Below are 26,579 nucleotides of genomic sequence, written 5' to 3'. Positions count from 1 at the left end.
ACCAGTAATGGAAGGCAAATTAATGGCGATGGTTATCCGCAACTGAATAGAAAAAGAAAGTGGGACGACAGACTCAACACCAGATACCAAACAATTCGAAGTGGCGAAACCAGCGGCAGAGTAATTTCTCGCTACAGTGGGATCAAAACACAGGTCCCTCCACTGGGACCGAACAGTGAACAAGGAATTGAAAATCTTGGAAGAAACCTAAATCAGCAGAGCAGTCCAATATTAGGATAGTGGAGGTGTCAGACTGTAATAGTCAAGGCCCCTCCCAGACAACAAACTAGTTCCGACCGCAATTAGCTTCCTGTTGTTGCTAGGCGGGCGAAGTGGGGGCACACCAAAACAGACTCGAGAAACCGTTGACATGCTGCGATATAATGATGATATCGCAATGCACGAAGAATGGCCGGTCGCGGTGGCCGAGCGGTTCTAGGCGCTTCAGTCCGGAACCGCGCGACTGCTACGGTCGCAGGTTCGAATCCTGCCTCGGGCATGGATGTGTGTGACGTCCTTAGGTTAGTTAGGTTTAAGTAGTTCTCAGTTATAGGGGACTGATGACCACAGATGTTAACTCCCATAGTGCTCAGAGCCATTTTTTTTTTTTTTTTTTTTTTGCAGGATGAATTATTAAACGAACTTAGTAAGTGCAAAAGGAGCGATCTAGAGCACATACAGGCTGTGATTGAAACGCAGATAGAAGATACTCCAGTAAAAGCGTGCATTAAACTGGCGCGACTAGTAGTGTTCTGAGCTTAGAACTGGATAAGGCATTATGCAAAGCAAATACAATACCGAATAATCCAGTACAAAACTGTCGAGCGTCTGGAGCTATTGGGACACAGGCACAAATAGTTAAATTCCATTACGTGTTGCCCTGGAATTTAGGGAAGAAGAAATCAAATGCACTTTTCTAGTAGTAAAAGGTTTATCAATAACCTGTATCATGGGTTGTAATTTACTGAGGTGCAGAAAGGCAGATATTGACCTTTCCACCAGGGAAATTAGTTTAATGTATGGTGGAAAGAGAAGTATACTGGATATGGTCAGAATGAAATAACTATATGGCAAGTATTGGCAGACTACTCAAGTGAAATGCCGCAGATTAAAGATTTTACAACTTAACGGTGATTTAAAAGGGAAGGAATACTATTATCTTGGAAAGGGAATAGAGAACACTACGGAAATCTGGTTATCTGAAAACAAGCCAGCAACATGAGCTTCCTCGCTTTCTGTCAAATCATTTAAATGTTTTCTCGGAGAAACCTGGAGTAATAAAGGGCCCTATGAAACCTTTTGTCACGCCAAATATCAAACTGTGTACAGGATGTCACTAACTATTGCCACCTAGAATCACTCCGAAAATATGACACGAGCTGAAATGTTTGTGGGACAAAAGTTGCATGGGACTACGGGGGCCATAATATGACGTTGGCTTTGTTGCTAGGTGAGGTCGCGTCAGAGATATGAAGGTCAATTGTGTTTCTTAAATGGGATGCTATAGTTTGGTACTTATTTTCTCATAGCGGCTATCGAGACGAATCCAATGATGTGTAACAATAAGGTCTTTGAAGGTCAACGAAGGTCAAAAAGATGACATTAACGTCCATTTACAGAAGGTGTTTGAAGACAATTGGTATCAATGCAGTGCTGCAATCTTCTTATCATCGACAGAGTGGTATTCCTTATCACAACGGCACTTATCGAAGCACATGCTCTGACAATTCTCTCTCGTATATCGTGCAAATAGTAAATATGCACCGGATACGGCGTATCCATCTAACGTGCCATTGACATGTAAACACCATTCGACGGTTTTGCAGTACAGTACTAATAGGAACGGTAAGACTAGTATCGTCGAATCAAGCAAATGTGAATGATATATTACTTCGAAGAACATGTCGACATGCTATTCATTTACGGAGAATGCCAACGAAATTCAGTGAGAGCTAGAGACTTAAACACTGAAAGATATATTCAACGTACTCAACGTACACGCCGTACATTTAAATATGTGTATGATAAATTGAGAGCTACTGGATCTTTTACGCATCGGAAACGTACACGGTGAAGAAAAGTTACCAACAAGGAAACTGAAATTTGTACTCTTGCCACTGTGGTTCGAGATCCTTGTGTTAGTTCGCGTAAAATTGCAAGGGAATCTGGCTTGAGTCAGAGTAGTGGTGTTCGCCTTTTGCATCGCCATAAATATCATCCTCACCATATCAGTCTCCACCAAAAATTAACTAGTAAGGATTGTATGCGTCGCATTGAATTATGCCGATGGGCTCAACTTCAGATTCAGAGGGATACATTTATTAACTTGATTTTATTTACGGACGAGACTACATTCACGAACCATGGTAATGTTAATTTGCATAACATGCATTACTGGGCGACTGAAAATCCATGTTGGTTGCGGAAAGTTGCACACCAAAACTGTGGTCGGTGAATGTATGGTGTGAGATTCTAGAGGACAGAATTATAGGCCCCTATTTCATCGAAGAAAATGTCAATTGTAGGGAGTACACCACAAACATTTGGTCTGTTATTGAAGAAATATCTTTAGTGAGAATGAACAGACTGTGATATCAACACGATGGGTGTCCGGCACACTTTTCACTGGTGGTTAGAAATGAGTTGCCGAGACAATTGGCAAATCGTTGGATTGCACACGGAGGAGATGTGTCGTAGCCGGATCGTCCGCCAGACTTGACGCCTCTGGCTTTTTTTGTGGGGATTCGTAAAAGACGTTGTTCATAAAGACGTTCCAACTACACATGAAGATATGCAAGAGAGAATTGTCAGAGCATGTACTTCGTTAAGTGCTGACGTGATAAGGAATAGCACTCAGTCCATAAGAAGAAGATTTCAGCACTGCATTGATACCAATGGTCATCACTTCGAACACCTTCTTTAAATGGACGTTCACATCACCTTTTTGAACTTCGTTGGCCTTCATTGGATTCGTCTCGATATCCGCTATCGGAAAAAAATCAAACTATAGCATAACATTTAAAAAAAAACGAAGTTGAGCTTCATATCTTGAAGCGACTCAACCTAGCAACAAAAAACCAACTTTATATTATGGCCCCCTTTGTTCCATATAACTTTTGTGCCACAAACATTTCAGCTCCTGTGATACTTTCTGACTGTTTCTTGGAGGAAATAGTTGGTGACCCATCATGTATAAAATTATTCATAATGACAATATAGAGAATTTTTTCTTTCAGTTTTTGATGCATTTTTCATGTATATAGTAGTATAGAAGTGTTTTTCATGGTATATTTTTCTGTATCTAGGAAAGTTGCTAAGAAAGTTGGTGTTTCGTTATATCAGTTGTGCTGGAAAACTGTTTGCAGATGCTCATACGAAACTTATTATAATCTTCGTTGGAGCACATGAAAAACAAAGTGATGCGTGTACATTTTGTTCTTCTAGTGTACTTCTATTAAAAGGACATTTAATGTACCGCCAGTCTCTCCACTACCACAAACATTAGTTGTGCTGCACTTTGTATTCATTGGATGTCAGGCGCATCCATTAATGAGTCATTTTATCAAACCTTAGAGTCGAGGATTTTAGACCCAAAGAAAGTATATTTTTTTAAAAAAGAAAAACTTCTTTCCAGAGAACGACGAATAGTTGAATGTCGTTTTGGAATAATGAGTGCAAGTGGAGAACACTTTGGAAGGCAACAGAAACTTCACGGCAGTTTACTGACGATATTGTGAAACGTATATGTGTTATTCACTACATTGTTATTGACACAGAAGGCTCCGTGAGACTCGATGAGCAACATATAGTAGAAAATGAGAGAGCACTTGTCAGACAGGACGAAACTTCTATAGAGCATCAAATGGAGTTGTCCAAATAAGTGACGCTACTGCAAACATTCTTTCGCAAATTAAAGTGCGATATTCATATGTTTGTCAGCTACAGTACTTTCAGCTTCATTGTAGTCTCTTGTTTCAGGAAGATAGTAAAGAAATTACAGATTACTGAAACGTATTTTTTTACTTACACATAGTCTGTAATTTTGCTGAGACCTCATCCCATAATTTCTCCAAAACTAATCTATTGTAATGATTGTTGTTGTCCCATAATGGACGCCTATTAAAAACAGCTGCTGTCAAGGCGTCCGATGATGCCATTTTTGCGACCGTATCGGAGCAATGACAGTGCCGGCGGTACTGGGTACAATTAACGCTGCTACCCGCAGCAGCAGCCGAATGCTGCTGGCGTTGCCTGACCGTATCCAGAATTATTCGAACGCTCTGACTGCCGCTGTCAAAAACAAACATTTCTAATTGCCTCCGTGCTGCTCTGCTTGCGGCGCCACTACAATACCGTGCACTGGACAGCACTGGTTTGTCTCACCAGTGTTGTTATGCATCCAACGCTGGGCTTTTCTGGTCGTGCAACGCCACTCCACTATAATCATAGCCAGTAGTGAAATCTGAGACCAAGCCAATGGTGTGTAATATGAGCTATACGAGAGTGCGGCGAATACACAACTGAAGGCAGAGTTGCAGCTTTATTGTGGGAGTGCGAGTACTAATTAGCCAGCAGTGTAGGTAGCGACAGCAGCACCGCGGGGCCAGCGTTGGAGAGGCGATACTAGTGCTCCAAATGCAGGAGGGCCATCTAGTGGCCGTTATCGTATTTCAAGCATACCGCCTGCAAAGTATTCTGATACTACCTGCACAACACATCATTACTGAAAGGCAGCAAAGATGTCAGGCGTTAGCTTTCCATGACGAGAAAGTGAGTTAATAGACCCTATTACATTGTTATCCAGCTCTGTGCTACATTTAAAATTTCAAGTCTCTAGCTCATTGAGAATTTTAAAATCAATTTGCAAAAATTGTACCAAACAAACAGGCATGAAAGCGACCTGTCGTGTGAGCCATGTAGATATGAACTGCTCACAAGCTGATCATTCATAAATGTAAATATATGATAGTTGATTACTGCTTTAAGATTTATTTTGCACTGTAATCCTGCAAAGATTTATTTTCACAATTATTCACCATTTGGATAGTGTAATACTTACGAACTGAAAGAGTGTGATCTGTTATCAAAGCAGTATAGTGAGGTGACAGAAGTTGTATGGCTCATGGCCCGCATTCGTTGTAATGAGACTTCATATCGTACTCCACACACCTTGATTTAAATTCTCTGTGGTTTCCTGAAATCATATTACGTGAATGTCGAGATGGGTCTTTCAATAACTCCACAGTCGATTCATCTGTTCATTCTTACTGGATTCGTTTTCTCTGCTGTCTGGAATGACATCTGTATTGGTGAGATCACTACCTTTCCTCCACTATTTTTGCGCCATACAATAAGGTTTAATTGAATGTAGTGCTGCGCATCTAGGTAAGTTAGTTTTACAAATAAGTACTGCGTATAGAAATACTTATTTTTTATTGTTATAGTGTAACTAAAATTCACTGATAGTGACTAAACGAAATAGTTGTTTTAGGAGTGTGTCAAAACAGTAGAGTCACCATTATTAGTGCACGAAAATGTGGAGTATTTGTGAATAGCACTGCAGTGTCGTAACTAATCACTGTAGATCACCGTAGCCATTGCATCAAGAATAGAATTGTTTCGGAGCAGTACAACTGTTTTAGTACCTAAGTTATGAACGATGTGCAAGTAATAAAACAACAAATGCTGTTTAGTAAGATTTGTGAAAAATATTAATTACTGTATAGTAAAACTCTGGTAATACGCATCACGAGACATTGCGTGGAAATCTTAGTGTGACAAAACGAACAGCTAAAAAGACCTTTCACAAACACACGATTTTGTTTGCATGAGGTGTGTGATTGATAAAAATGTACTGTAGATATTTCACCGATATACAGAAGTCACTTAAGGCTGTGCTTGAAGTGCTGGCCTTTGTGGCCGAGGGTTCTAGGCGCGTCAGTCTGGAACGGCGCGACCGCTACTGTCGCAGTTTCGAATCCTGCCTCGGTCATGGATGTGTGTGATGTCCTTAGGTTAGTTATGTTTAAGTAGTCCTAAGTTCTAGGGGACTTATGACCTCAAAGTCTCATAGTGCTCAGAGCCATTTGAACCATTTGTGCTTGAAGTCAAGAGTCGACATTTTACTTGTCTCCTGTATTTCTTTAACGTGTTTAATACCCTCGATATGGAAAGTCAGATGTTATTTCTGTAACCTGTTCATTCCTTTTTGAAGAAAAGAGTTAATATTGTATTACATACATCGAAAATCCTTCGTTTATGGTGCTACACATCGCTTGTTAAGAAATTCATATTTCTCAGCATAGGAAACTAGCGCTTCAAGAAACTTTCGTCACGTACACAGCACAGAGTAAAAGTAATTTTAAAAGTCAAGAGCCGTCTTGACGATGAACCCGTCGGTTCTAAACCGGTAGCGGCGTTCTTGCTTCTTAATAACTAGCATTATTATTTGTGACTGGTAGCAGTTTCTACTGTATTCTTGAAAGTTAATTTGTATTTTTACACAGCCACAGTCTCTAAATAGCCACAGTATCAACGCATCAACTATCAATAAATAGCTAATCATGGTGAAGTTACGCTTACGATAATTGAAAATGTTATACCATGAAGCACCAGTCCGAAATGAACTGTGGTGTGGAAGCAAACAACATACGAATGCCATCTAGAACTATTTCCTGTCATGTCAGAAACACATGCTGTGTCAATACATGAAGATGGCTGATTGGAGAGTGGTATGGAAGGACACATCTTTCCATCGCATCCCAGACAAGTTGTATGGGTGGCAAATCAGGGGAGCAGCCAGACCGGCTTAAGATCCTCTCGTTTTCCAAGGCATTTTTTGTGTGAACTACAGAGCGCGACCTTGCATTAACCCTCCTGGAATATGACAGTTGGCAGTCTTGTCGTGAAGACGACGACCAAAGGATTTACCATTCTTACCACATACTGGCGAACATTCAGCCTTCCTTCGACTAACATCAGATAAGTCCTATATCCAGCAGCTCAACACACCAAAATTGGACGAGATGGACGGGTACGGTTTTCAAGAATCGCTGTTTCCTTTGACCTTACCAGACCGTCTATAGATACATTGGCGTCGATCTGGCTGCCACAAAATAGCACTGAGTGCCTCAGCTGTCTGCGTACACGTCATGAAAGTCTCTGTCGTCCGTGGTATGGTCTCAGCGGTAAACGTAACATTGGAACTCGAAATGTCAACCGATAATCTGCCTGTACCCTCAGCCTGGATTTGTGCTATCCTCACCTGTCCTTTCCTCTGACCAAAGTCGAAAAATCCTATTGCTTTCTCGCGGGGTAATCCTGTTGCAAGAATGAATCCTTACTATTCTTGTTTCCAAACTTGCCCTGTGTCTGTCACGTCACAAGTCGTTTTGCAGTCATAGTAGTACAGCCACCCGTCTGTGATCTGTTAGTATGATGCTGTCAGTGATTTGTTCTATGACAATCAGGCGAGAAACTGGACGTGTACATCTGATGGGCATGTGTTGTTGCGACTTCCACCAGAAAAGTTCCAGTAACATTAGACACTACCAGTGGCCAGGATATTCTTAAACCATGTTCATCTTCAGCAGCTGCTTTCTCCTATACTGAAACTCGTATAAGTCTGAAATTTAATGAACATACCCCACTGGCACGGAAATGATGGAGTAGATGTTTGATAGCGTTGGGTCACCTTTTCATGGTGTAACAGTGTCCATTTCCTAAAGTATAACTTCGGCAGCTGAAAAACACAATATGCTTTGATGTTTGTCGAATACTGACATGATGAGACCTTGGCTCTATGAAAATACAGGTTATCTTGTTGAGGAAACTCCAGTGAGCTCCCTCTCATAACGAGGGTGTTAAAAAAACCATACCGGCAAACTTCGATTGGTTGTAGAGGCTGTTGTGGAGAACAAATTAAGAATAGGGAAACCGTATCTAGAAACCTCAGCCAACGAGTCTGCAGAACATCGAAGTTATAGGCGCTGGCACCTGCCGCTAGGCTAACCACTCGGCGGCAATCGTGACTATGTACACTGCCGGACCATGGACGAAACGTCCTGTAATGTTGTTTGTTGTTCAGTAACTTCAAGTGATTGCTGCCATCGTCAGCGCAGCTGCTACATAGAGAGGCCTTCTACCAATCTGACGCTCTGCTGCCTTGGCAAATGACGATTTCGGACAGAGGTTTCCCTCGTCAGTTTTTTTTCTCCCGGAACCTTCTATTATCTCAATTGCTTTTCGGTACACAGCAGAAAAATAAAATTCGAATGGGAAAATGAAGTGCGGGTGGAAACCCATGTCGCAAACCGTCGTCCACAAAGGCAAAACGGCATCGCATTCATAGGGGACAAGGTGTCTACGCAGCAGCTAGCTTCATCTTCTCCACTGCCTATCGTGGTAATCAGTCGCAGTGATTGAATAACAAACAACATAGCGAAACGTTCCGCCTAAGGTACCTGAGTGTGGCAGGTCACGTGTGCTGCCGAAGGTGCGGCATACAGGTACGCCCCGTCCCATGTAACTTCGACGCTCCGAAGTACCGTTCAGTGACGTTTCCGGACACATGTTCCCGTCATCAGTTTGTTCCGCACCACACCTTCTACTAGCATATGAAGTCCGTCGATATAGTTTTGTAGTACGCTGTATACAGGGTGAACATTAATAAAACCGATAAACGGCAGAGACAGATATCTGACTGTAAATAGACGAAAAAAGGTGCTATGAACATGTGTCTGGAGATGCACTGCTGCCACAGTATATGGCGATGACGATCGAGGGATCCTCTGCCCACATGCCGTATGTTGCTTGTGTGTTACAGGCTGTGTGATTGACGCAGCGTACTGTAAGCAGCAGAATGGTCCGGTATTCACATCGGGGACAGGACGAGGTGGTGTCTGTGAACGACCAAGCAGATGGAAACGGTCGAGAAGCAGTATATTCTGTAGGATCCGGTCCTCCAAATCTGGCGACGCACTGGCCGCCATCTCCCTGTACATTCTGATAGGAAACATGATCACAAAAACGCCCAAAAAGGGCTTGCAGTGCTCTGTGGTGCTGTTGGTGTCTATGAGAGTACTTGTTTTGGTACAGCCCTTTCCACCTGCTTGCCCGTTCAAAAACAGGATCTCGACTTGCTCCCAACATGAATACCGCACGATTCCGCTGCTAACAATACTCTGCATCCGCCACACAACCTGCAACACACTAGGATCGCACGACATGTGGTCAGTGAAACTTTCATTCGACAGCACCATTTTCAGTAGCAATGACGTATTTCCCGACACATGCACATAGGCCCTCTTTCCTCCGTTCCTAGTAAGAAACCCGTCCCTGCAGTTTTTAGGTTTCATTAATGTGCACCCTGTGTATGGGGGTTGTCAGAGGAGTAAGAGCACATATTTCTAATGAAGACAGATGACAGTGTACTGAACAATATGGCACCAGGATTTATTTAACGCTTGGATTAATAATTATACCTGTTGCAAGTAAAATGTTTCATGTTAGTTACTACATCCAAGTACGCGTGGCACACACAAGGCATTAGTGTTTATTTTACCTTGGGCAGCAGGTCAGGCAATGAAGTGTGTGCCACGTGTATGCAAAACGGGATGTCTATACTGACAGGCATAGTCCACTTCGCAGTGCAGTTACGGCCGTGCAGAAAACGTCAGGTAGTAAATTATGTGACGCGTTTGCAGGGAAACTGTTAGATGCAGAGAAAAAAAAAAACAATTAACACACTGAAGTGGGTACATATTAAGGTACCAATGATTACTGTATTTGTACATATACCCCAACACCTTGTATGCATGTATCGAATTTTTTTTCTTCACAATTGTTTCTAAACACAAACTGCTCTGCAACACGCTTATAAGGCCGTTCCTACCGTCCTATATTTACAGATATCATTCTGCATTCTTTGTATCTGTTGCTCTTCAGTGCTACTAGCCGCTCGGAAGGAATTGTGTTGTTTCTTTTGTTTATTGTGTTACCAGTAATTAGGTACCTGAATTGTTTCCATGCCTTTGATCCATGATTTTACCTGTTGGGCGTGACTGAAACGAGTAAATGTGAGTTTTCGTGAGAGTAGCCAGTAGCTACCTGACTACTGCAGCATTTTCGTCAGATGCTCCAGTTTTGCCAATAGCTGTAGTGGAAGCAGAAAGGCGGTACAGTCGAGCTAGGTCATCAGAGCTCGCACAGTAACAGGTAAAACAGTTAAATTCGCAGGTAATGCCGCTCGCATCTTTGGTGGCTTCCCTCACCAAAGAGGAGTTTTGTGCAGGAATGGCTACTGTTCTGCTTGAAGTTTGTGAGTACGGAGTTAAATGTGGGCAGCCACAAATGGACGTATTTGAATTATTTTGCGTATGAATTTCACTAATTTTTTAATTTCATTTATTTTGATAGTCAGGAATAATCATGCTAATATCCGCGGGAATAATTTAGTTTGAATATTTAATATCGCTCTCAAATTTTTTAGTAAGAATGCTTTGTCTGTGAGTGAGTTGGACTCCACATGTAGGGCAGAACAAAAAGACACTGGTTTTCCTGACCGGAAGTATAGTGATTCTTTCTCAACGCATAGGGTAAATTTATTTAACGAAATTACGAGAGACGCGAGATTGAATTTTATATAGTTTACGAGATTTTTCGGAACTTGGCAGTCAATGGCTTTGTGCGTCCACAATGCTATGTGGTTAATGGCAGAATCTAAGCCTATTCTATGTACCCTGCGGTAAATATGTGCACCTTCAGTATGTGAGAATTGTATGAAATGCAATCCAAATTTCTATTGAATTTTCCTCTTGTAAATGGATGTTTTTTCAGTGTGGGAATCTAGGTTTCTCACCGACGTGTGAGCAGAATAAAGTAGTGCATCTTTGTAATCAGTCAGAAGAATGACCTCAATGTAATGTGGAAAATGTATTTGCTTAGATAATTATTTTTGTAGTTCAAGAATTAAGCATTTTAAAATACTTTCGTCGTTTGTGGAACTTGATCACATTTAATTCACCTTTGCATTAATTTTCCAACAAATGCTCCCGGCTTCAGCGTTCGTGGATCGTTTGTAATGTTTACTATATTTTTATAAATTTTGTGGAAGCTGCAATTGTTGATTTTATTTGTATGCATTGTGCCACGTGCGATCAGCCCATGTTGTGTGTGATATCTCCAGCCAATATACTCTCTGACGATTAGCCATTGGGTTTTGCGATAGATTTGGTAGTAACAATACGGTGTTGACTTAGGCGTGTGGTTGTATGAGTGCGTGTGCGACTGTTAAATTCCTTTTACTTATTCCTGTTCCCCTGGGTTTCCCCATCCATACTAAAACGTGGTTGCGATCTGGTGCACTGATTTATTTCGTCGAACTTTCCTGTAGACGAGAGGACAACAGTAATTATTACTTTTGTGTATCGTATTGTTTTGGTTCAAGGTGAAAAGCAATTCACGATTTCTGTATTGGAATCCCATCCCCTTTCGGTAACGAATGTGTGGAAGAGTGAGTTGATAACCTCAATTATAAATCAGACGTCCTGTAGTGTCTCCTTGGTTAACATGTTAAATGTAATAGGTAACTATCTGTTGCACGTTATTTTTAAATGATATCATATAAAAGCAATGAATGTGCCTACAGTTAAATCTTAAAGCGATGAAGTGTATAAATTGAAGTAATTAACCTATCTATTTACTGTCTGCACTCATTATCAGTAATACGTTTACTTTCTTCTAAAGACCAATGAAGTTATTTGTTGGGAAGAGATTGTGCAGTTACCGGTTCAGAACCGATAGGTTCATTCTCTAGACAGCTTTGAAAGTTTAAATTAACATTTACACCAATGTGCATATGCCATAATGCTTTTATGTGAAGAAACTTGGCTGGAGCGGTATGCTACCAAATACGAACTTTATAAATAGTAATGTACAGTGGCGTAAAGTAATGAAGGATTTTCGATGTAACCAACACTAAGCTAACTTTGTTGTTATCCTCGAAAGTTATTTACATTGCTTTACATCACTGTTAAGTTCATTCACAATAATGTTGTCTTCTATGTTGGATGGCTCAAGTATGGCACCACCATTCAGCGAGGATATTCTTCGCTGAAACACTTTGTGTTAAATGTTTCAACGAAATCACTAGAAAAAGAACAGAAACTGCAGGACTAACATCTGTGAGCCGTGCGCGGCTCGTGTTCATGCCGTTTATTGCTTGTCATCTTGTGTTTACGGTACTGCCGCCTCATTTCGTATTCGGTTTACTGGCGTCACGAAGTTGCTGGCTTGCCTGCCCGTGATTGGCAATAGCAGCGCTTATCGATAAGAGCACTGTCGTATTATCTTTGGAGCGACCGCTAGTATTTTCGGGTCCTCGGGAGTTGAGTTGGGATGGAGCAGTAGTGGGATCTGGACAGCCCTGACTCGCTCGATCGTTGCTGACACACATGACTTGAGTGGGGACGACCCTGGTTGGTCGGTCGGTCGGTCGTCTCATCGGACGACGTGTATTTCGTCGCTGACCGCTTCTGGGCTCTCTGTGTGTGTCGACTGGTGATTCGTCCTTGTTGTTCCCCAGTGACTGGTTTTAGTATTGTTTGAGTTGTTTGTGGAAGTGTTTCCGTGGAACCCTGTGTATGTGGTTTTGACTGCCAAGTTATTGTAAAGCTCTCTGCATGTTGGTGGCAGTCGGTCGGTTGGTACAGAACAGCGAGGAAGTCTCTGCGGCGTGATGTCATGCCGGGACCGCTGGCGGCGTGCACGCGTGGTTGGATTGTGAGACGCTACCTGCGGCAGCTACAAAGTTCGTCCCCCACCGAACCTGGACACTGAAGTTGCGTGATCAGTTAACGTGTTATGAAACCTGAACTGCTGTGACATCTCTTTGTTCGTTGCTGGTTGGTGCTTCCCGGGCAGTTCCGGCTAGCACCTACGTAGGGTGTGTTGAAGTCAGCGAAATTTTGCAGCTGTCTTCCTGTGTGGTCTTTAACTATTAAATTAGTTGTTACGTATCAGTGAAGTGCACCAGCGGTATTTTCTGCTCTGTGGCCAATAACGCCCCAGTTACCTGCCCTGAACATTAGCACAGTTTTCTGGCAGTGTGATTTTCCTCCCCGTGTTGATGCTGTTCGACACGGCATGTAGTTCGACAGCCTTTTAGTTGCTTGTTCATTTTTTTTCTTAGTGGTTATTGTGCCCTGGCGGTTTTTAGACGCCAATATTGAAGACGTAATGCAGCTGATATCTTCGTCCTCGGCTGATGCCTTTGGTTGTCGTGCCATTGGTCGGGTGGAAGGGAACAGATTAGGTTGTTGATCGGTCCTTCAGCCGTCCCTGGGTCGGGCTGCCATCCGACTATTTAACCTTACTCTTGGCTGCCTGTCTCACCTCACCTTACGTTAGAGCTGCCTCCTCAGGCCGACCCTTGGAACACTTCTTGGCACCACTGTTCTGTTGGTTTAGTTTGTGATTTTCATTTTAGTCTGAAGTGCTGTGCGAGGCCTTCATCCGTCTATTAATTTAGTTTGTTTTAATTTTAAAACAAGGCCTTGAGTTGACTTAAATTAAAATTTAAGATTGATTTGTTTAAAAACTAAATTTTGAATTTCTGTTCTATCTGAAATTCTTGTTATCCTGGCCTTAAGTCCTGAGTTGTTCAGTGTCCTGTGTGTGGCCTTCAGCCGAGCTTTTACGTGAAATATTTTTGAGATAAGTCCTTCAGCCGGCTTAAATTAAATTTTGAAGGTCCATTTATTGAAAACGAATTTTTTTATAAAATTTTGCTCTATCTGAAATTCTTGTTATCCAGGCCCTAAGCCATGAGTTGTTCAATGTCTTGAGTGTGACCTTCAGCCGAGTATTTACGTGAAATATTTTTTAAGTAAGGCCTTCAGCCGCGTATATTCTTTAAAGTAATTTTATAACTTGTGTTCAGGCCCTCAGCCGTTCTTGTTTTTGGTGTGGTTTTGGGCCTTCAGCCCAGGAGATGTCTCTAGTTTTCTTAACTAGGCCTGCAGCCATATTTTTTTATTTGATCCTTTTAAGGCAATGTGTAATTAAGTGGATCTTAGGAAAATAAAGGTTTGTGTGTTTTGTGCAACTAATAGTAACTGATTACGGCCCCTTCCACAACCATAACCTGATCCGCTCTATCCTGAGAAAGCATATTTCAATCTGTATTTCTGTGTCGAGTGTTCAAATGGTTCAAATGGCTCTGAGCACTATGGGACTCAACTGCTGTGGTCATTAGTCCCCTAGAACTTAGAACTACTTAAACCTAACTAACCTAAGGACATCACACACATCCACGCCCAAGGCAGGATTCGAACCTGCGACCGTAGCAGTCGCACGCTTCCGGACTGAGCGCCTAGAACCACGAGACCACCGCGGCCGGCAGTGTGTCGAGTGTATTAAGCGTGTGAGAAGGGTAGCAGAACACGGATAAACTATCGAATACTGACTATAATACAACCTTAAGTGATCCGCCTATTTGGTTGAAATCTGCACAATACACACCTATCGCTCACATACCTGATGCAGACAAAATATCTCTGTTCCTATACTAAGCGATCAAAAAGTTTCCATTCGAAACCGGAAAGTCCAGAATCGATACACCAATCAGTCTGAATACACCCATTCGGTAAAGCACCGTGACCTGCTGCGTGAAGAAGTCTGTAACTGCCTGCTGCACATTCTTGCCCGACAGCAATCGTCGACCATTTAAGGCCTTTTGTTAAGGGACCGAAGCTGCGATAATCGCGTAGGGAGGCATCGAGACTATACGGCTGATGCTCACGTGTCTATGACTTGAGCTGGCGAAATTTCTGTGTTACGAAATTAGCGATATGGGGACGTGTGTTACCATGAAGCATCGGCACGAAACATGACGCAGTGGTACATAACGGTGGTTTTCAACGGAATCCTGACCCATACACAAACTTCATGTGCTTCGGCAGCCAAGAAAACAGCACGTTGCTCCCGTTTGGATGCATTTGGAAATAACGTCGCCATGGTCCTAATTTGCCACACGCACGTAGGAAAGGTACGACTGCCACTCGTACGTGTCAGTGCTTATATACCCACATCGGAGTCCCACTTTGTTGCACGTAAGGTGCAGAAACGTCCTCAAACGGATTGAGCGTGCTGCGGTTCGCGTTGGCGCTGTTTGTAGGTTCCGCCCTCCTTTGGACGCCAGACGGTATCGTTTAGTTGGCATGGTTGCGGCTGTTTGCCTTCTTCTCGTGTGGACTGGCGACACATGGTTTTCGCAAGCGTGTCCTGTCCGCTAGTGGCAGCAGCGGCGGTTATCGATATGTAGTAACTGTTGCCTATCATTTGGGTGACATCGTTGTTTTACCGGGTCGTGTGAGTGGCCCAGTTCGCTTGGGTACTCAGGAGGAGCCAGGTCCGCGCTGTGCCAGAACACACCAGGACCGCTGGCGGCACGCATGGACTGCCGGATGGAAGGGTGCACGACCTCGTCGTAAACCGGATCCAGCAAGCTTGAAGACGAGTGCATTTCAATCCAAGTATAGAAACCTCCACCATTGTGGAGCAGCGAGTGGAGTGCTTGGGGAAGGCGGATATCACTAGCTTTCCTCGACTTCTCATTACTATTTACTGCGTTCAACTTGTTACAATTTGTTAAGTTCAACCAGCGGTCATTTTGATTGCTTGGTGGCCTCTAACGCTACATTTACCTGGCCTGGGGGTAAGTGCATATAACGGAAGTGTACGTTTCCTCATCTTGCCGCTGCTGTCCGGTAAGGCGTGTAGTTTTGACAGCTTTCTTGATTGTAGTTCAGTTGGTTATTCTTATACTCTGGTGGTAGTGATTCCTTTCTAGTTCCGGGAACACTAATCATAGTATTCTGGGGACGTAGTGCAGCTCGCCGGTTCCGACTTTGGCGTATTGTTCCATCTCTGCATTTGGTTTATCGGACGTCAGGTAGCTTCAGCAAGATTATCATTAGTCATTCGTTAGACTGTCACTAGACTGAGTTACCATCTTGTGAAGTGAATGCAACTCTTGGCTACCTATCTCATCGCTCGCGAAAGTGTTTGTTGCCGGACCTTCTCAAAGGTCGATTCCTGGAGTACCGTCTGTGGCCCCGTGGTCCTTGTAAGACTCTGCAAGAGTCGCTCAGTAGCTCAGTACGGCCTTTTGTTGAAGTTTCGAGAACTTAGCTCCATCGAGCAGTCAACCAGTATATTGTTGCCTCCTACGTTTATCTCGCGAAGAGACCATGAGGATAAAATCAGAGACATTAGAGCCCACACAGAGGCATACCGACAATCTTTCTTTCCATGAACAATACGAGACTAGAATAGAAGGGAGCACCGATAGAGGTACTCAAGGTACCCTCCGCCACACACGGTCAGGTGGCTTGAGGTGTATGGATGTAGATGTAGACATCTGTGTTCTAAAAGGAGGTCTAATGGCCAGTAGTTCAGTGTAACGCTCTTTCAGCCCACGACTTCGACGGCTACAATCTGCCCCAGTACCCTTTAAGGAACTCATGTACTGGTCCTTGTGTTTTATTATTGTATTATGTATTACAATAGCTTGTAATGCCTACATTAAAGGAATAAATATAGCGGTGTAGTGTTCACTGGATGTTAAGGGTTGTGTTAAAAAGCCTACCAACATCTTATTTCACCCGCTTGGTGATCAGTTGCTTGTTGTTTAATTAATCTCTACTTTAGTATAGTTTTACAGCAGGTTTCTAAATTTTTATATTATTGTCGTTCCTGGTGTGTAACGCCTTCAGCCGTGATTGTGATACTTTGCCTTAAAATTCTAATTTGGTATTTTTATTTACGTAATAAGCCTTTAAAACCTTATTTACTGTCATTCCTGGCGTCTGATGCCTTCTGCTGTGTTTGTGGCGACTTGCTGCTAATATTTCAATACCTGTAATTTATAAGTTGCTGCGAGTTTTAAACCGTTCGTAATTTATTGCCATTCCTGGCGTTTAATGATGATCTGCCAAATTGTAACTCACTGAAAACACTATTACACTACACATTAGCTTTTCAGAGCATTCACACAAGGTTGGTGCCGGTGGCGACACCTACAACGTGGTGACATCAGTAAAGTTTGAAACCGATTTCTTATACACAAACAGCAGTTGACGGCCGTTGCCTGGTGAAACGTTGTTGTGATGCCTCCTGTAAGGAGGAGAAATGCGTACCATCACGTTTCCGACTTTGATAAAGGTCTAATTGTAGCCTATCGCGATTGCGGTTTAGCGTATCGCGACATTGATGCTCGCGTTGGTCGAGATCCAATGACTGTTGGCATAAAATGGAATCGGTGGATTCAGGAGGGTAATACGGAACGCCGTGCTGGATCCCAACGGCCTGGTATCACTAGCAGTCGAGATGACTGAATTTAGGACTTCAGCCGCGTTTGTTTCAGAATCTGTGGCTTTAATATGTAAATCCTTGTCTGTAAGGTTTCTCCTTAACTATAGTGAATTCTTGAAACGGCCTTCAGCCGTGTTCTGTAAATGTTTATCTGAAGGTGGTCTCTCACTGTTCTTGAATAATTGTTTGGGCTTTCAGCTGGCAAGATACTTCAAGTTTTGTTAAGATGTTTTTGTGTTGCACTGTGTAAAGGCTTATCTTCAAAACTTCTCTTTTATTATGCAATAATAAATTTATTGTGCTTTCAGCCGAAGAAGTAATTTTAATTTTCCTTAATATGGCCTTCAGCCGGAATTTTTAAATGTTTGGCTTTTAAAGAATTTCCTTAGCTGATTTGAAACATTATTTCGGCCTTTAGCTGAGAAGAATTGCAATTTTATCAAGTAAGGCCTTCACCCTTTACTCTAAATCCTGGTGTTTTAAAAGGAATCATTTAAACTTATTCTGGAAAAGTTACTTGGGCCCTTAGTCGTGAATTGATCTTGATCAGAAAACTGTGCATTGGTTTGAGGAATAAAGTTGTGTGTGTTCTTGTATAACTAACAGTAACTGACCTTGGCCCCTTTCCACAACCTGATCCGCTCTGTCCTGCGAAACCGGATTTCAGTGGATACAGTTCAATGTTGCCGCACGCATGTCGGAAAGATACGACTGCCACTCTAACCCCTTTCGTACGTGTCAGTGCTTATACGAGGCGCGACAATAAAGTAATGAGACTGACGTGAAAAAAAAATGATGCTTACCGTTTTAGTCAAGTTTAGCGTTGTCTACTTCAAAGTAGTTCCCTTCTGACTGCACACACTTTTTCCAGCGCTTGTGCCATTGGTGGTAACATTTCTGGAAGTCATCTTCTATAATATGCCCAAAGACCCTCGTCAGAGATTTTTGGACATCTTCTGTTGTTTGAAAATGTTGTCCCTTGACCTCCTTTTTGACTCTTGGAAATAGAAAAAAGTCGCCCGGAGCGATATCTGCTAAATAAGGTGGCTGTGGTAGTACTGAAATTTGTTTTGAGGTTAAAAATTGCTCTACTGACAGAGCAGTATGGGATGGCGCATTATTGTGATGCAGAATCTTCAGTTATTATTAGACGAACGGTTTCCCGATTGATGTTCAGTTCTTCTGCAATCATTTTCACGGATAATCTTCGATCAGATACTGCGAGTTCATGCACCCTGGCCAAGTTGACATCCGTCCCTGAGGTTGATGGTCGTCCACCGCGGTCTTCAACATTCGTTCTGCTTTCACTAAACTTTTTATGCCAACGAAAAACTTGACCTCCTCTCCAAAAGCCTTCTGAAGCTTGCCGTAAGTTGTTGTCCCGTTTTCACCCAATTTAACGCAAAAAGATATGGCATACCATTGCGCAATATTAGCGGTTCCATTTCCGTGACGAGAGACAGAAACACGTGTTAACTTATTACAGCCCAACTCACGACTGAGCAGTTCAATCGATGTGCCGCTTGGACTAGAAGCAGCTTATAGACCAAGGCCAAAGGTTTTGAGCCTACGCAAGTCTGTATGGTTGCCACATCTTCCAAAGAAAATCAGTCTAATTACTTTATTGTCGCACCTCGTATACCAGCATCGGAGTCCCATTATGTTGCATGTAGGGTGTAGCAATGTTCTCAAACGGACACTTTTTGATCGTTTCTTATCTGTTCCGTCGAGGTGGCCGTCTTGCGATACTCTGGATTCCAGTCAGCGTATAAAAACAATTTTTGTTTTGCAAACACGACTAAAGGCAAAAATGAGCAGGTGAAAAGGTGAACGAGTTTCCGGAGCCAGGACGTTTGGGACGGGGTCCCCCCGGCCACTGACCTGGAGAGCACGACGCCGCCCGGCTTGTTGATGAGCTGGTCGTGGTGCAGCACGGACTCGTTCCAGGGCACGTCCAGGAAGGCGAGCACCCGCGCCATCCAGAGGCGGGGGTGCAGCACCAGCTGCTCGTAGGGCACCATGAGGCAGCGCGCCGGCCCCACCTCGCGGCACTGGCCGTGCATCACCTGCACCGCAGCGTTCCACTTGCCCAGGCACTGCCGGTAGCTCGACAGGTCGAAGCCCGTTATCGTCACCTGCAACATTGCGAGGCCGCGCCTTGATGAGCTGCACTCAGGGCTACGAAGATCCAACTGAGAGCAGCGCGCTTCGTTGCAGGATCATTTCATAATCCCGAAAGCGTTACGTAGATGATAGATAAACTCCAGTGGAAGACTCTGCAGGAGAGACGCTCAGTAGCTCGGTGAGGGCTTTTGTTGAAGTTTCGAGAACAAACCTTCACCGAGGAGTCAAGCAGTATATTGCTCCCTCCTACATACATCTCGCGAAGATACCATAAAATCAGAGAGATTAGAGCCCACACAGAGGCAATCCTTCTTTCCACGAACAATACGAGACTGGAACAGAAGGGAGAACCGCTAGAGGTACTCGAGGTACCCTCCGCCACACACACGGTCAGGTGGCTTGCGGAGTATGGATGTAGGAATAGTGGTTATTGGTGAAACAACCAGTGTTCGGTTTTATCAGTTCTGTTTCCACGCCAGTTTGAAACCGCTCAAAATGACCGTTTTCTGAAACAATAGTTTTCGGTTTTCTGTTCGGGTTATTTCCTGTAATACACATAGAAATAGAAGAATGATTGAAAAATTTCTTCTCTCCCATTTTCAAGATACACAGAATCAAAATATTGAATTAAATAAGCAAATGAAAGAAAACCTAGTCCATCCACCCTTCGCTGGTTTTCCCTAAAAATGATAAGTCGATGAATACTAAAAAAAAAATCACCAGTATTGTCCCATTTCTACATCTACGTCTACATCTACATCTACATCTACATACATACTGCAAAATCCACCATACGGTGCGTGTCGGAGGGTACCTCGTACCACAACTAGCATCTTCTCTCCCTGTTCCACTCCCAAATAGAACGAGGGAAAAATGGCTGCCTATATGCCTCTGTATGAGCCCTAATCTCTCTTATCTTATCTTTGTGGTTTTTCCGAGAATTATAAGTTGGCGGCAGTAAAATTGTACTGCAGTCAGCCTCAAATGCTGGTTCTCTAAATTTCCTCAGTAGCGATTCACGAAAAGAACGCCTCCTTTCCTCTAGAGACTCCCACCCGAGTTCCTGAAGCATTTTCTTAACACTGGCGTGGAAATCAAACCTACCAGTAACATATCTAGCAGCCCGCCTCTGAATTGCTTCTATGTCCTCCCTCAATCCCACCTTATAGGGATCCCAAATGCTCGAGCAGTACTCAAGAATAGGTCGTATTAGTGTTTCATAAGCGCTCTCCTTTACACATACCCACATCTTCCCAAAATTCTACCAACGAACCGAAGAAGACTATCCGCCTTCCCCTACAACTGCCATTACATGCTTGTCCCACTTCATATCGCTCTGCAATGTTACGCCCAAATATTTAGTTTTCGTGACTGTGTGAAGCGCTACACTACTAATAGAGTATTCAAAAATTACGGGATTATTTTTCCTATTCATCTGTATTAATTTACATTTATCTATATTTAGAGTTAGCTGGCATTCGTTACACCAATCACAAAACCTGTATCCTCCTACAGTCGCTCAACGACAACACCTTCCAGTACACAACAGCTTCATCAGCAAACAGCCGCACATTGCTATCCACCCTATCCAAAAGATCATTTATGTAGATAGAAAACAACAGCGGACCTACCACACTTTCCTAGGGCGCTCCAGATGATATTCTCACCTCCGATGAACACTTACCATCGAAGATGTTGAAACTCTGCTCTATAATCGTGTCGTAAACGGTGATCATTGGGTGCAGCCTGTGCTAAAGAGTGAAAACTGAGGTGGAAAAACTATGTTTTTCGTGTTATTTTGTCTGTTTTTACGGGCATATTATGTAGTTACAGGCAGCAGATTAGCAACTTTCTGTTTTTATTGTATACTATGACTGAACTGTTGTTAAGTTTTTAATATATTGCTGATACGATAATTTCCTTCCTCTTTCATTATCTCATAGAAATGGCAGATAAACCTTCCCTCTTTTAAAGCAAATGGAGCATTGTACGCCGTTCCTATCTCAGTACTCCGTCTTCAGGGTACAAGTGGCCCATCTGGACCATCCGGCCGCCGTGTCATCTTCAGATGAGGATGTAGAAAGGAGGGGCGTGTGGTTAGAACACCGTTCTCCCAGTCGTTATGATGGTTTTCTGTGACCAGAGCCGCTTCTACTCGGTCGAGTCCTCAGTTGGCATCACGAGGCTGAGTGCACCCTGAAAAATGGCATACCCGCCCGGACGGTCACCCATCCAAGTGCCGGCCACGCCCAACAGCTCTTAACTTCGGCGATCTGACGGGAAGCGTTGTATCCACTTCGACAAGGCAGTTGCCCTTTCTTAACTCACTTCGTAAAAGTATTCCATACTAAGGTTGATACCATTCTCCAATACAACGGATGACTGGCGATGACAACGAGACACTGCTGTATATTTGAGCTGTGGACAAGTCTTGTACACTGCAAGCGTACCTTAGGCCACGATACACGGCAACAGGAATATTATTATCTTGACAATACTGAGCCAATTCTTATGTTGTGTGTTCGTTCCTCTTTGCTGACGGCAGTGTTATTAAAATAGCTCCGATTGATTTTCCCATTGTCTACAATAACTCAATATTTCAAACCAATGGAAGTTAACAAATAAAAATTCTTTCTTAAGAAAAGGTTTATTTAAAACCCAAAAGTTTTAGCGCTGCTGCTATGCCTAATTCATATTTGTTTTTTTTACTTTGTTATTAGTGAACAATAAAAAACATCTGTTATAACCGAGACCAAATAAAAATGGAAAAGTACCGGTTATTCAGAACGAAACTACCGGTAACCATTTTAACCGTTCGCTTTTCTCCATTCTTTCTCGATAGGCCGTCCGGTACTCCGGCAGTGACTGTTGCCAGCAACATGCTCTTAGGTACTGCTGCTGTACTGTGGCCCTGCAGCAGATGGTTTGCCGTTTCCTATGTCGGACATCTTTTGGAGCATCAAATGAGTACCTTTACCGTCTGGATAAAACTCATAAGTACTTTTGTAGTGTGGCGTATGTCTGTGTTATTATGTATGAGAAAGCAAAGGGTCACTGCTTTCGCTCAAAATTCACGCAGTTACAGTATGTATTTAAAAGTAACAAATGATGCTCTAGGATGATGTGCTTCTCATCTGTTCTCGTGAAATCGACTTTCACGGCTTTAGGAGCATGTTGAATAACACATCAGACTGACGGCTGCAGAGTACCTGTTTTAGTGCAACCATAAAAGGTTCACGAGAACAGATGAGAAGCACATCGTCCTAGAGCATCATTTGTTACTTTTATTCTCTCAGTTCCATCAAACACCAGTATGATCATTCTTCAAAAAAAAAAAAAAAAAAAAAATGGTTCAAATGGCTCTGAGTACTATGGGACTCAACTGCTGTGGTCATTAGTCCCCTAGAACTTAGAACTACTTAAACCTAACTAACCTAAGGACATCACAGACATCCATGCCCGAGGCAGGATTCGAACCTGCGACCGTAGCAGTCGCACAGTTCCGGACTGCGCGCCTAGAACCGCGAGACCACCGCGGCCGGCGATCATTCTTCAATATCATTTAACAACACTTCAAAAACACAGTGAACATATCTTTGCTGTGCTCACTAATGAACGACCCTTTGCTGTGTTCAGTAACGAACGAGCGTTATGAGGGATTATGAGCTGTTGACCAGGAACTCGCTCACTTTTGCTGCCAAAATGAAGCGATTTGTAGCACAGCAGATAAAGAAAGCAGACACACCTACGCATTCTACGAATACCGGCAACAACTGCTTTCTACTGACGCACCAAAAGCAATGCGAATCAATGCACATTGCCCGAAACAGATACAGTTAAATATGACTTCACACCTAATGGTCGGTAAATAAATGTTCAGATCTGGTTTCGTTATTAAAACTAGGTTATACTTTACCCGGTATGAACTTAAACATGCCGATCAGTACTGTGCTGTGAAGAAATTGAAAAGGAAAAGATCGTCCAGAGGGCTAACTCAAAATAAGGTTAAGTCAAAATAGCCTTCAATGAAATTAAAAGCAAGGGTGGCAACATTAAGAATACATTGGGAATTCCTCTGATAAACACAGGCGACACTGATGTATAATGACTTGATAAAAACTGGAGTCAACGAGAGTGACATAGAAGATCCAGTATTGGAATCAAAATTTAAAAAAAGTTCTGGAAGAGCTGAGACGAAGCCAGGCAGAAAGGATAGATAACATTCCTTCGTAATTTCTGCCCTGTCCAGTCACATTAATGTTACCAGTTTTCAGAATTCCGAATAACCACCTTGTACAGCATGAAAGGCTTATCGATTGGATTTAAATCTGAGGAGTTTGGAGGCCAGTCCTGTTGGTAGATACCATCGTGCTGAGGAAAAACAAACTGCATGTACACTCATGCTCATAAATTAAGGATAATGCTGATACATGGTGAAACAACGCTCTGGTGGGCGATTTGCAGGTTTAAATCACCTTGGGGTATGACCATGCGGTGCTTTTGACCTGCGGTCGTCGCACTGAGGCGCTGGCAGAAGTCGACAAACGCAGAGGTGTGTTGGTGCATGTCAGAGTACGGTGAAGCGAGTAAGTGTGCAGACGTTTTCAGACGTGCTAATGGTGACTGTGTGTTGAAAATGGCTATAGAACGCATATTGATAACGTTGTGAGGAGTAGAATACTAGGGCGACTGGAGGCTGGTCAAACACAGCACGGATTTCTTCTGGAACTCATGTGGATCACCTGAGTTCCAAAAGAAATCCGTTGGAAATCGAGAACCCCTAGCAAAATGGAGTTTGCTGAATGAGTGCCTCACAGAGTCGCAGCGCGTGGTGAGGTCGTACCTTCCTGGAGATGATGGAGTGCACGGTGGCGCGTCCGTCGCGCAGCATGAAGATGAACTTGGCGTTGGGGAAGAGCTCGGCCAGGTAGGCGGCAGACTTGAGCGTCAGCGGGTCCTTGTTGCAGAGCCGCGGCGCCGGCTCACCGTGGCGCGCGATCACCTCCAGGCAGAAGGCCGCGATCGCAGAGTCCAGCACCTGCCGGGCAGACCGGGCGCCACAGGCTGCAGCGTCTACAAAATAACTTGACCGGTTGCTGTGCGGGCGGCGTGCAAGGGGACGGATCAGTGTGCTGCGGAAGGCCACGTGCAGTTCGACAGCTCAAGTCTGTACGCCACAGCCTAGTGAGACCATTACAACTAATAATCCGGCGAATATAGACGTTCCAAGTCAGTACTTTCTACATTACTGAAAAAGACATGGTGGCATAAAAAACTCTCAGCCATAAAAAAACACATCCGCAGACGCACTGCCAGAAAAAAAGGCAAAACAAAGAAGGGGAAAAGTGGAGTGTAGCGATTCAAATGGTTCAAATGGCTCTGAGCACTATGCGGCTTAACTTCTGAGGTCATCAGTCGCCTAGAACTTAGAACTAATTAAACGTAACTAACCCATGGACATCACACATATCCATGCCCGAGGCAGGATTCGAACGTGCGACCGTAGCGGGCGCTCGGCTCCAGACTGCAGCGCCTAGAACCGCACGGCCACTCCGGCCGGCGAGTGTAGCGGACGATGTTGATTACTATAGTAATGACAAATGTAAAACAAAAAACACGAGTAATGTAGAAATTCTGAATGAGTTACCTCACATTGTGTTACTCTGCATTACCTAAATCTAATTATACATGATGGTAGTATCTGTTCCCGAAAGAACAGTTACTGTCGATGACAATGCAGCTTTGCTAGAAATGAAATGATAATTGAATGGACACCCTAGCTGCAAAGACTCGTTGATATACTTCATTGGGGACATGTTGAAAATGTGTGGCCCGACCGGGTCTCGAACCCGGGATCTTCTGCTTACACCAGTCGGGGCACAGATTTTCAATATGTGAAAGGTATGTGCTGAGATTCGATCAGGATAGAGCCAGTGAAAAATGTCGATCGTTCCCAACCGCAAGGTTGGACGAGTGGTACATCTTCGAGTAGTAAGATCTTTGACAGCTAACAGAGCTAGGTGCAGGCGGTAAAAGTTTGAGCAGTGGTGAGGAGATGCGCAGAGGCAGCAGACGTGTTTCGAGTCGGAGCTAGATGCCTGCAGGAGGCAGCCGGGTCGTGACAGCATCAAAGTAAGAATTGGCGCTACGAACATAATAAGCTATATATTGAGCGAAACTCGGCACATACCTGGGGAAACTAGAAAGAATGATTAATAAAATAGGTTTTCTTTGGTTAAATAATGTCTAAAAGCTAGATAGAAATCCCATTATTGGTGCAATAAGCGTTTTCCGAAACTTTCTCGTAAATCCATGCTATAGAAGTTTTTTTTAGTTTCTCACATGTGCCTTAAAAGTTTGAACAATAAATATTTTTTAGATAAAATTAGAGTTTCATCTCACACCTTATGTCGTTCTCCGCATCCTGTGCTTGCATTGAACCCAAATGTACATTAAAGCAAAGTTTCCATGAGTAAAGCTAATACTTTCATTTATCAGAGTAAATAATCTATATGCCTTTGCACAGTTGGCAAATTATTCAGATCAGGACAGAATTTTTATTAAGTAACAAACAGGGCCAAAATGAGTAAAGTTATCTAGAATGACAATTTTATGCCATTGCACTACGGCTGAGTTGAATATATGTTTTATTATCGGCTGAACGGGAAGGAGTGCACGAGCTAAGTCCACAGACGCAGTCAGATGGAGGTTAGTGACTTTCATTTATTTTTACCACTAAACTTTCATGCAGTGTTTTGAATATTAATCTTCCAACATTATTTTCATGCAGTCAGATAAAGTTCAGTTCAGTTAAATACGCAGTCAGATGCAAATTTTATTAAAGACTAAAGCAGTCACATGCAGTTCAGTCTAGTTTAAAATAGAGAATTTTTATTAACAACACTTTCACATGTCCCCAATGAAGTATATCAACGCCTCTTTGCAGATAGGGTGTCCATTCAATTATCATTTCATTTCTAGTAAAGCTGCATAGTCATCAACGGTATCTGTTCTTTCGGGAACAAATACTACCGTCATATATAGTTAAAATATGCCTTCCCGGCCATAACCTTCTTGTGTGA

The 26,579-nt window shown here is 43.1% G+C and overlaps 1 protein-coding gene across 1 annotated transcript in view; it reads right to left on the bottom strand.

The window, feature by feature from the left end:
* Positions 1 to 26,579, bottom strand: part of LOC126338860 (protein-tyrosine sulfotransferase-like) — a 101,922-nt gene that overhangs the window by 11,544 nt on the left and 63,799 nt on the right. The window contains exons 4-5 of the mRNA XM_050001588.1: positions 24,341 to 24,535; positions 19,255 to 19,508 (exon numbers count right to left, since the gene is read on the bottom strand). Coding sequence (XP_049857545.1) covers positions 19,255 to 19,508; positions 24,341 to 24,535 — 449 coding nt within the window. The remainder of the gene's footprint in view (positions 1 to 19,254; positions 19,509 to 24,340; positions 24,536 to 26,579) is intronic.

Source organism: Schistocerca gregaria, chromosome 1 (assembly GCF_023897955.1).
Source record: "Schistocerca gregaria isolate iqSchGreg1 chromosome 1, iqSchGreg1.2, whole genome shotgun sequence".
Classification (NCBI taxonomy): Eukaryota; Metazoa; Arthropoda; class Insecta; order Orthoptera; family Acrididae; genus Schistocerca; species Schistocerca gregaria.
Note: the sequence above shows the minus strand (reverse complement) of the source record. Positions and strands in the feature narration are given on the sequence as shown.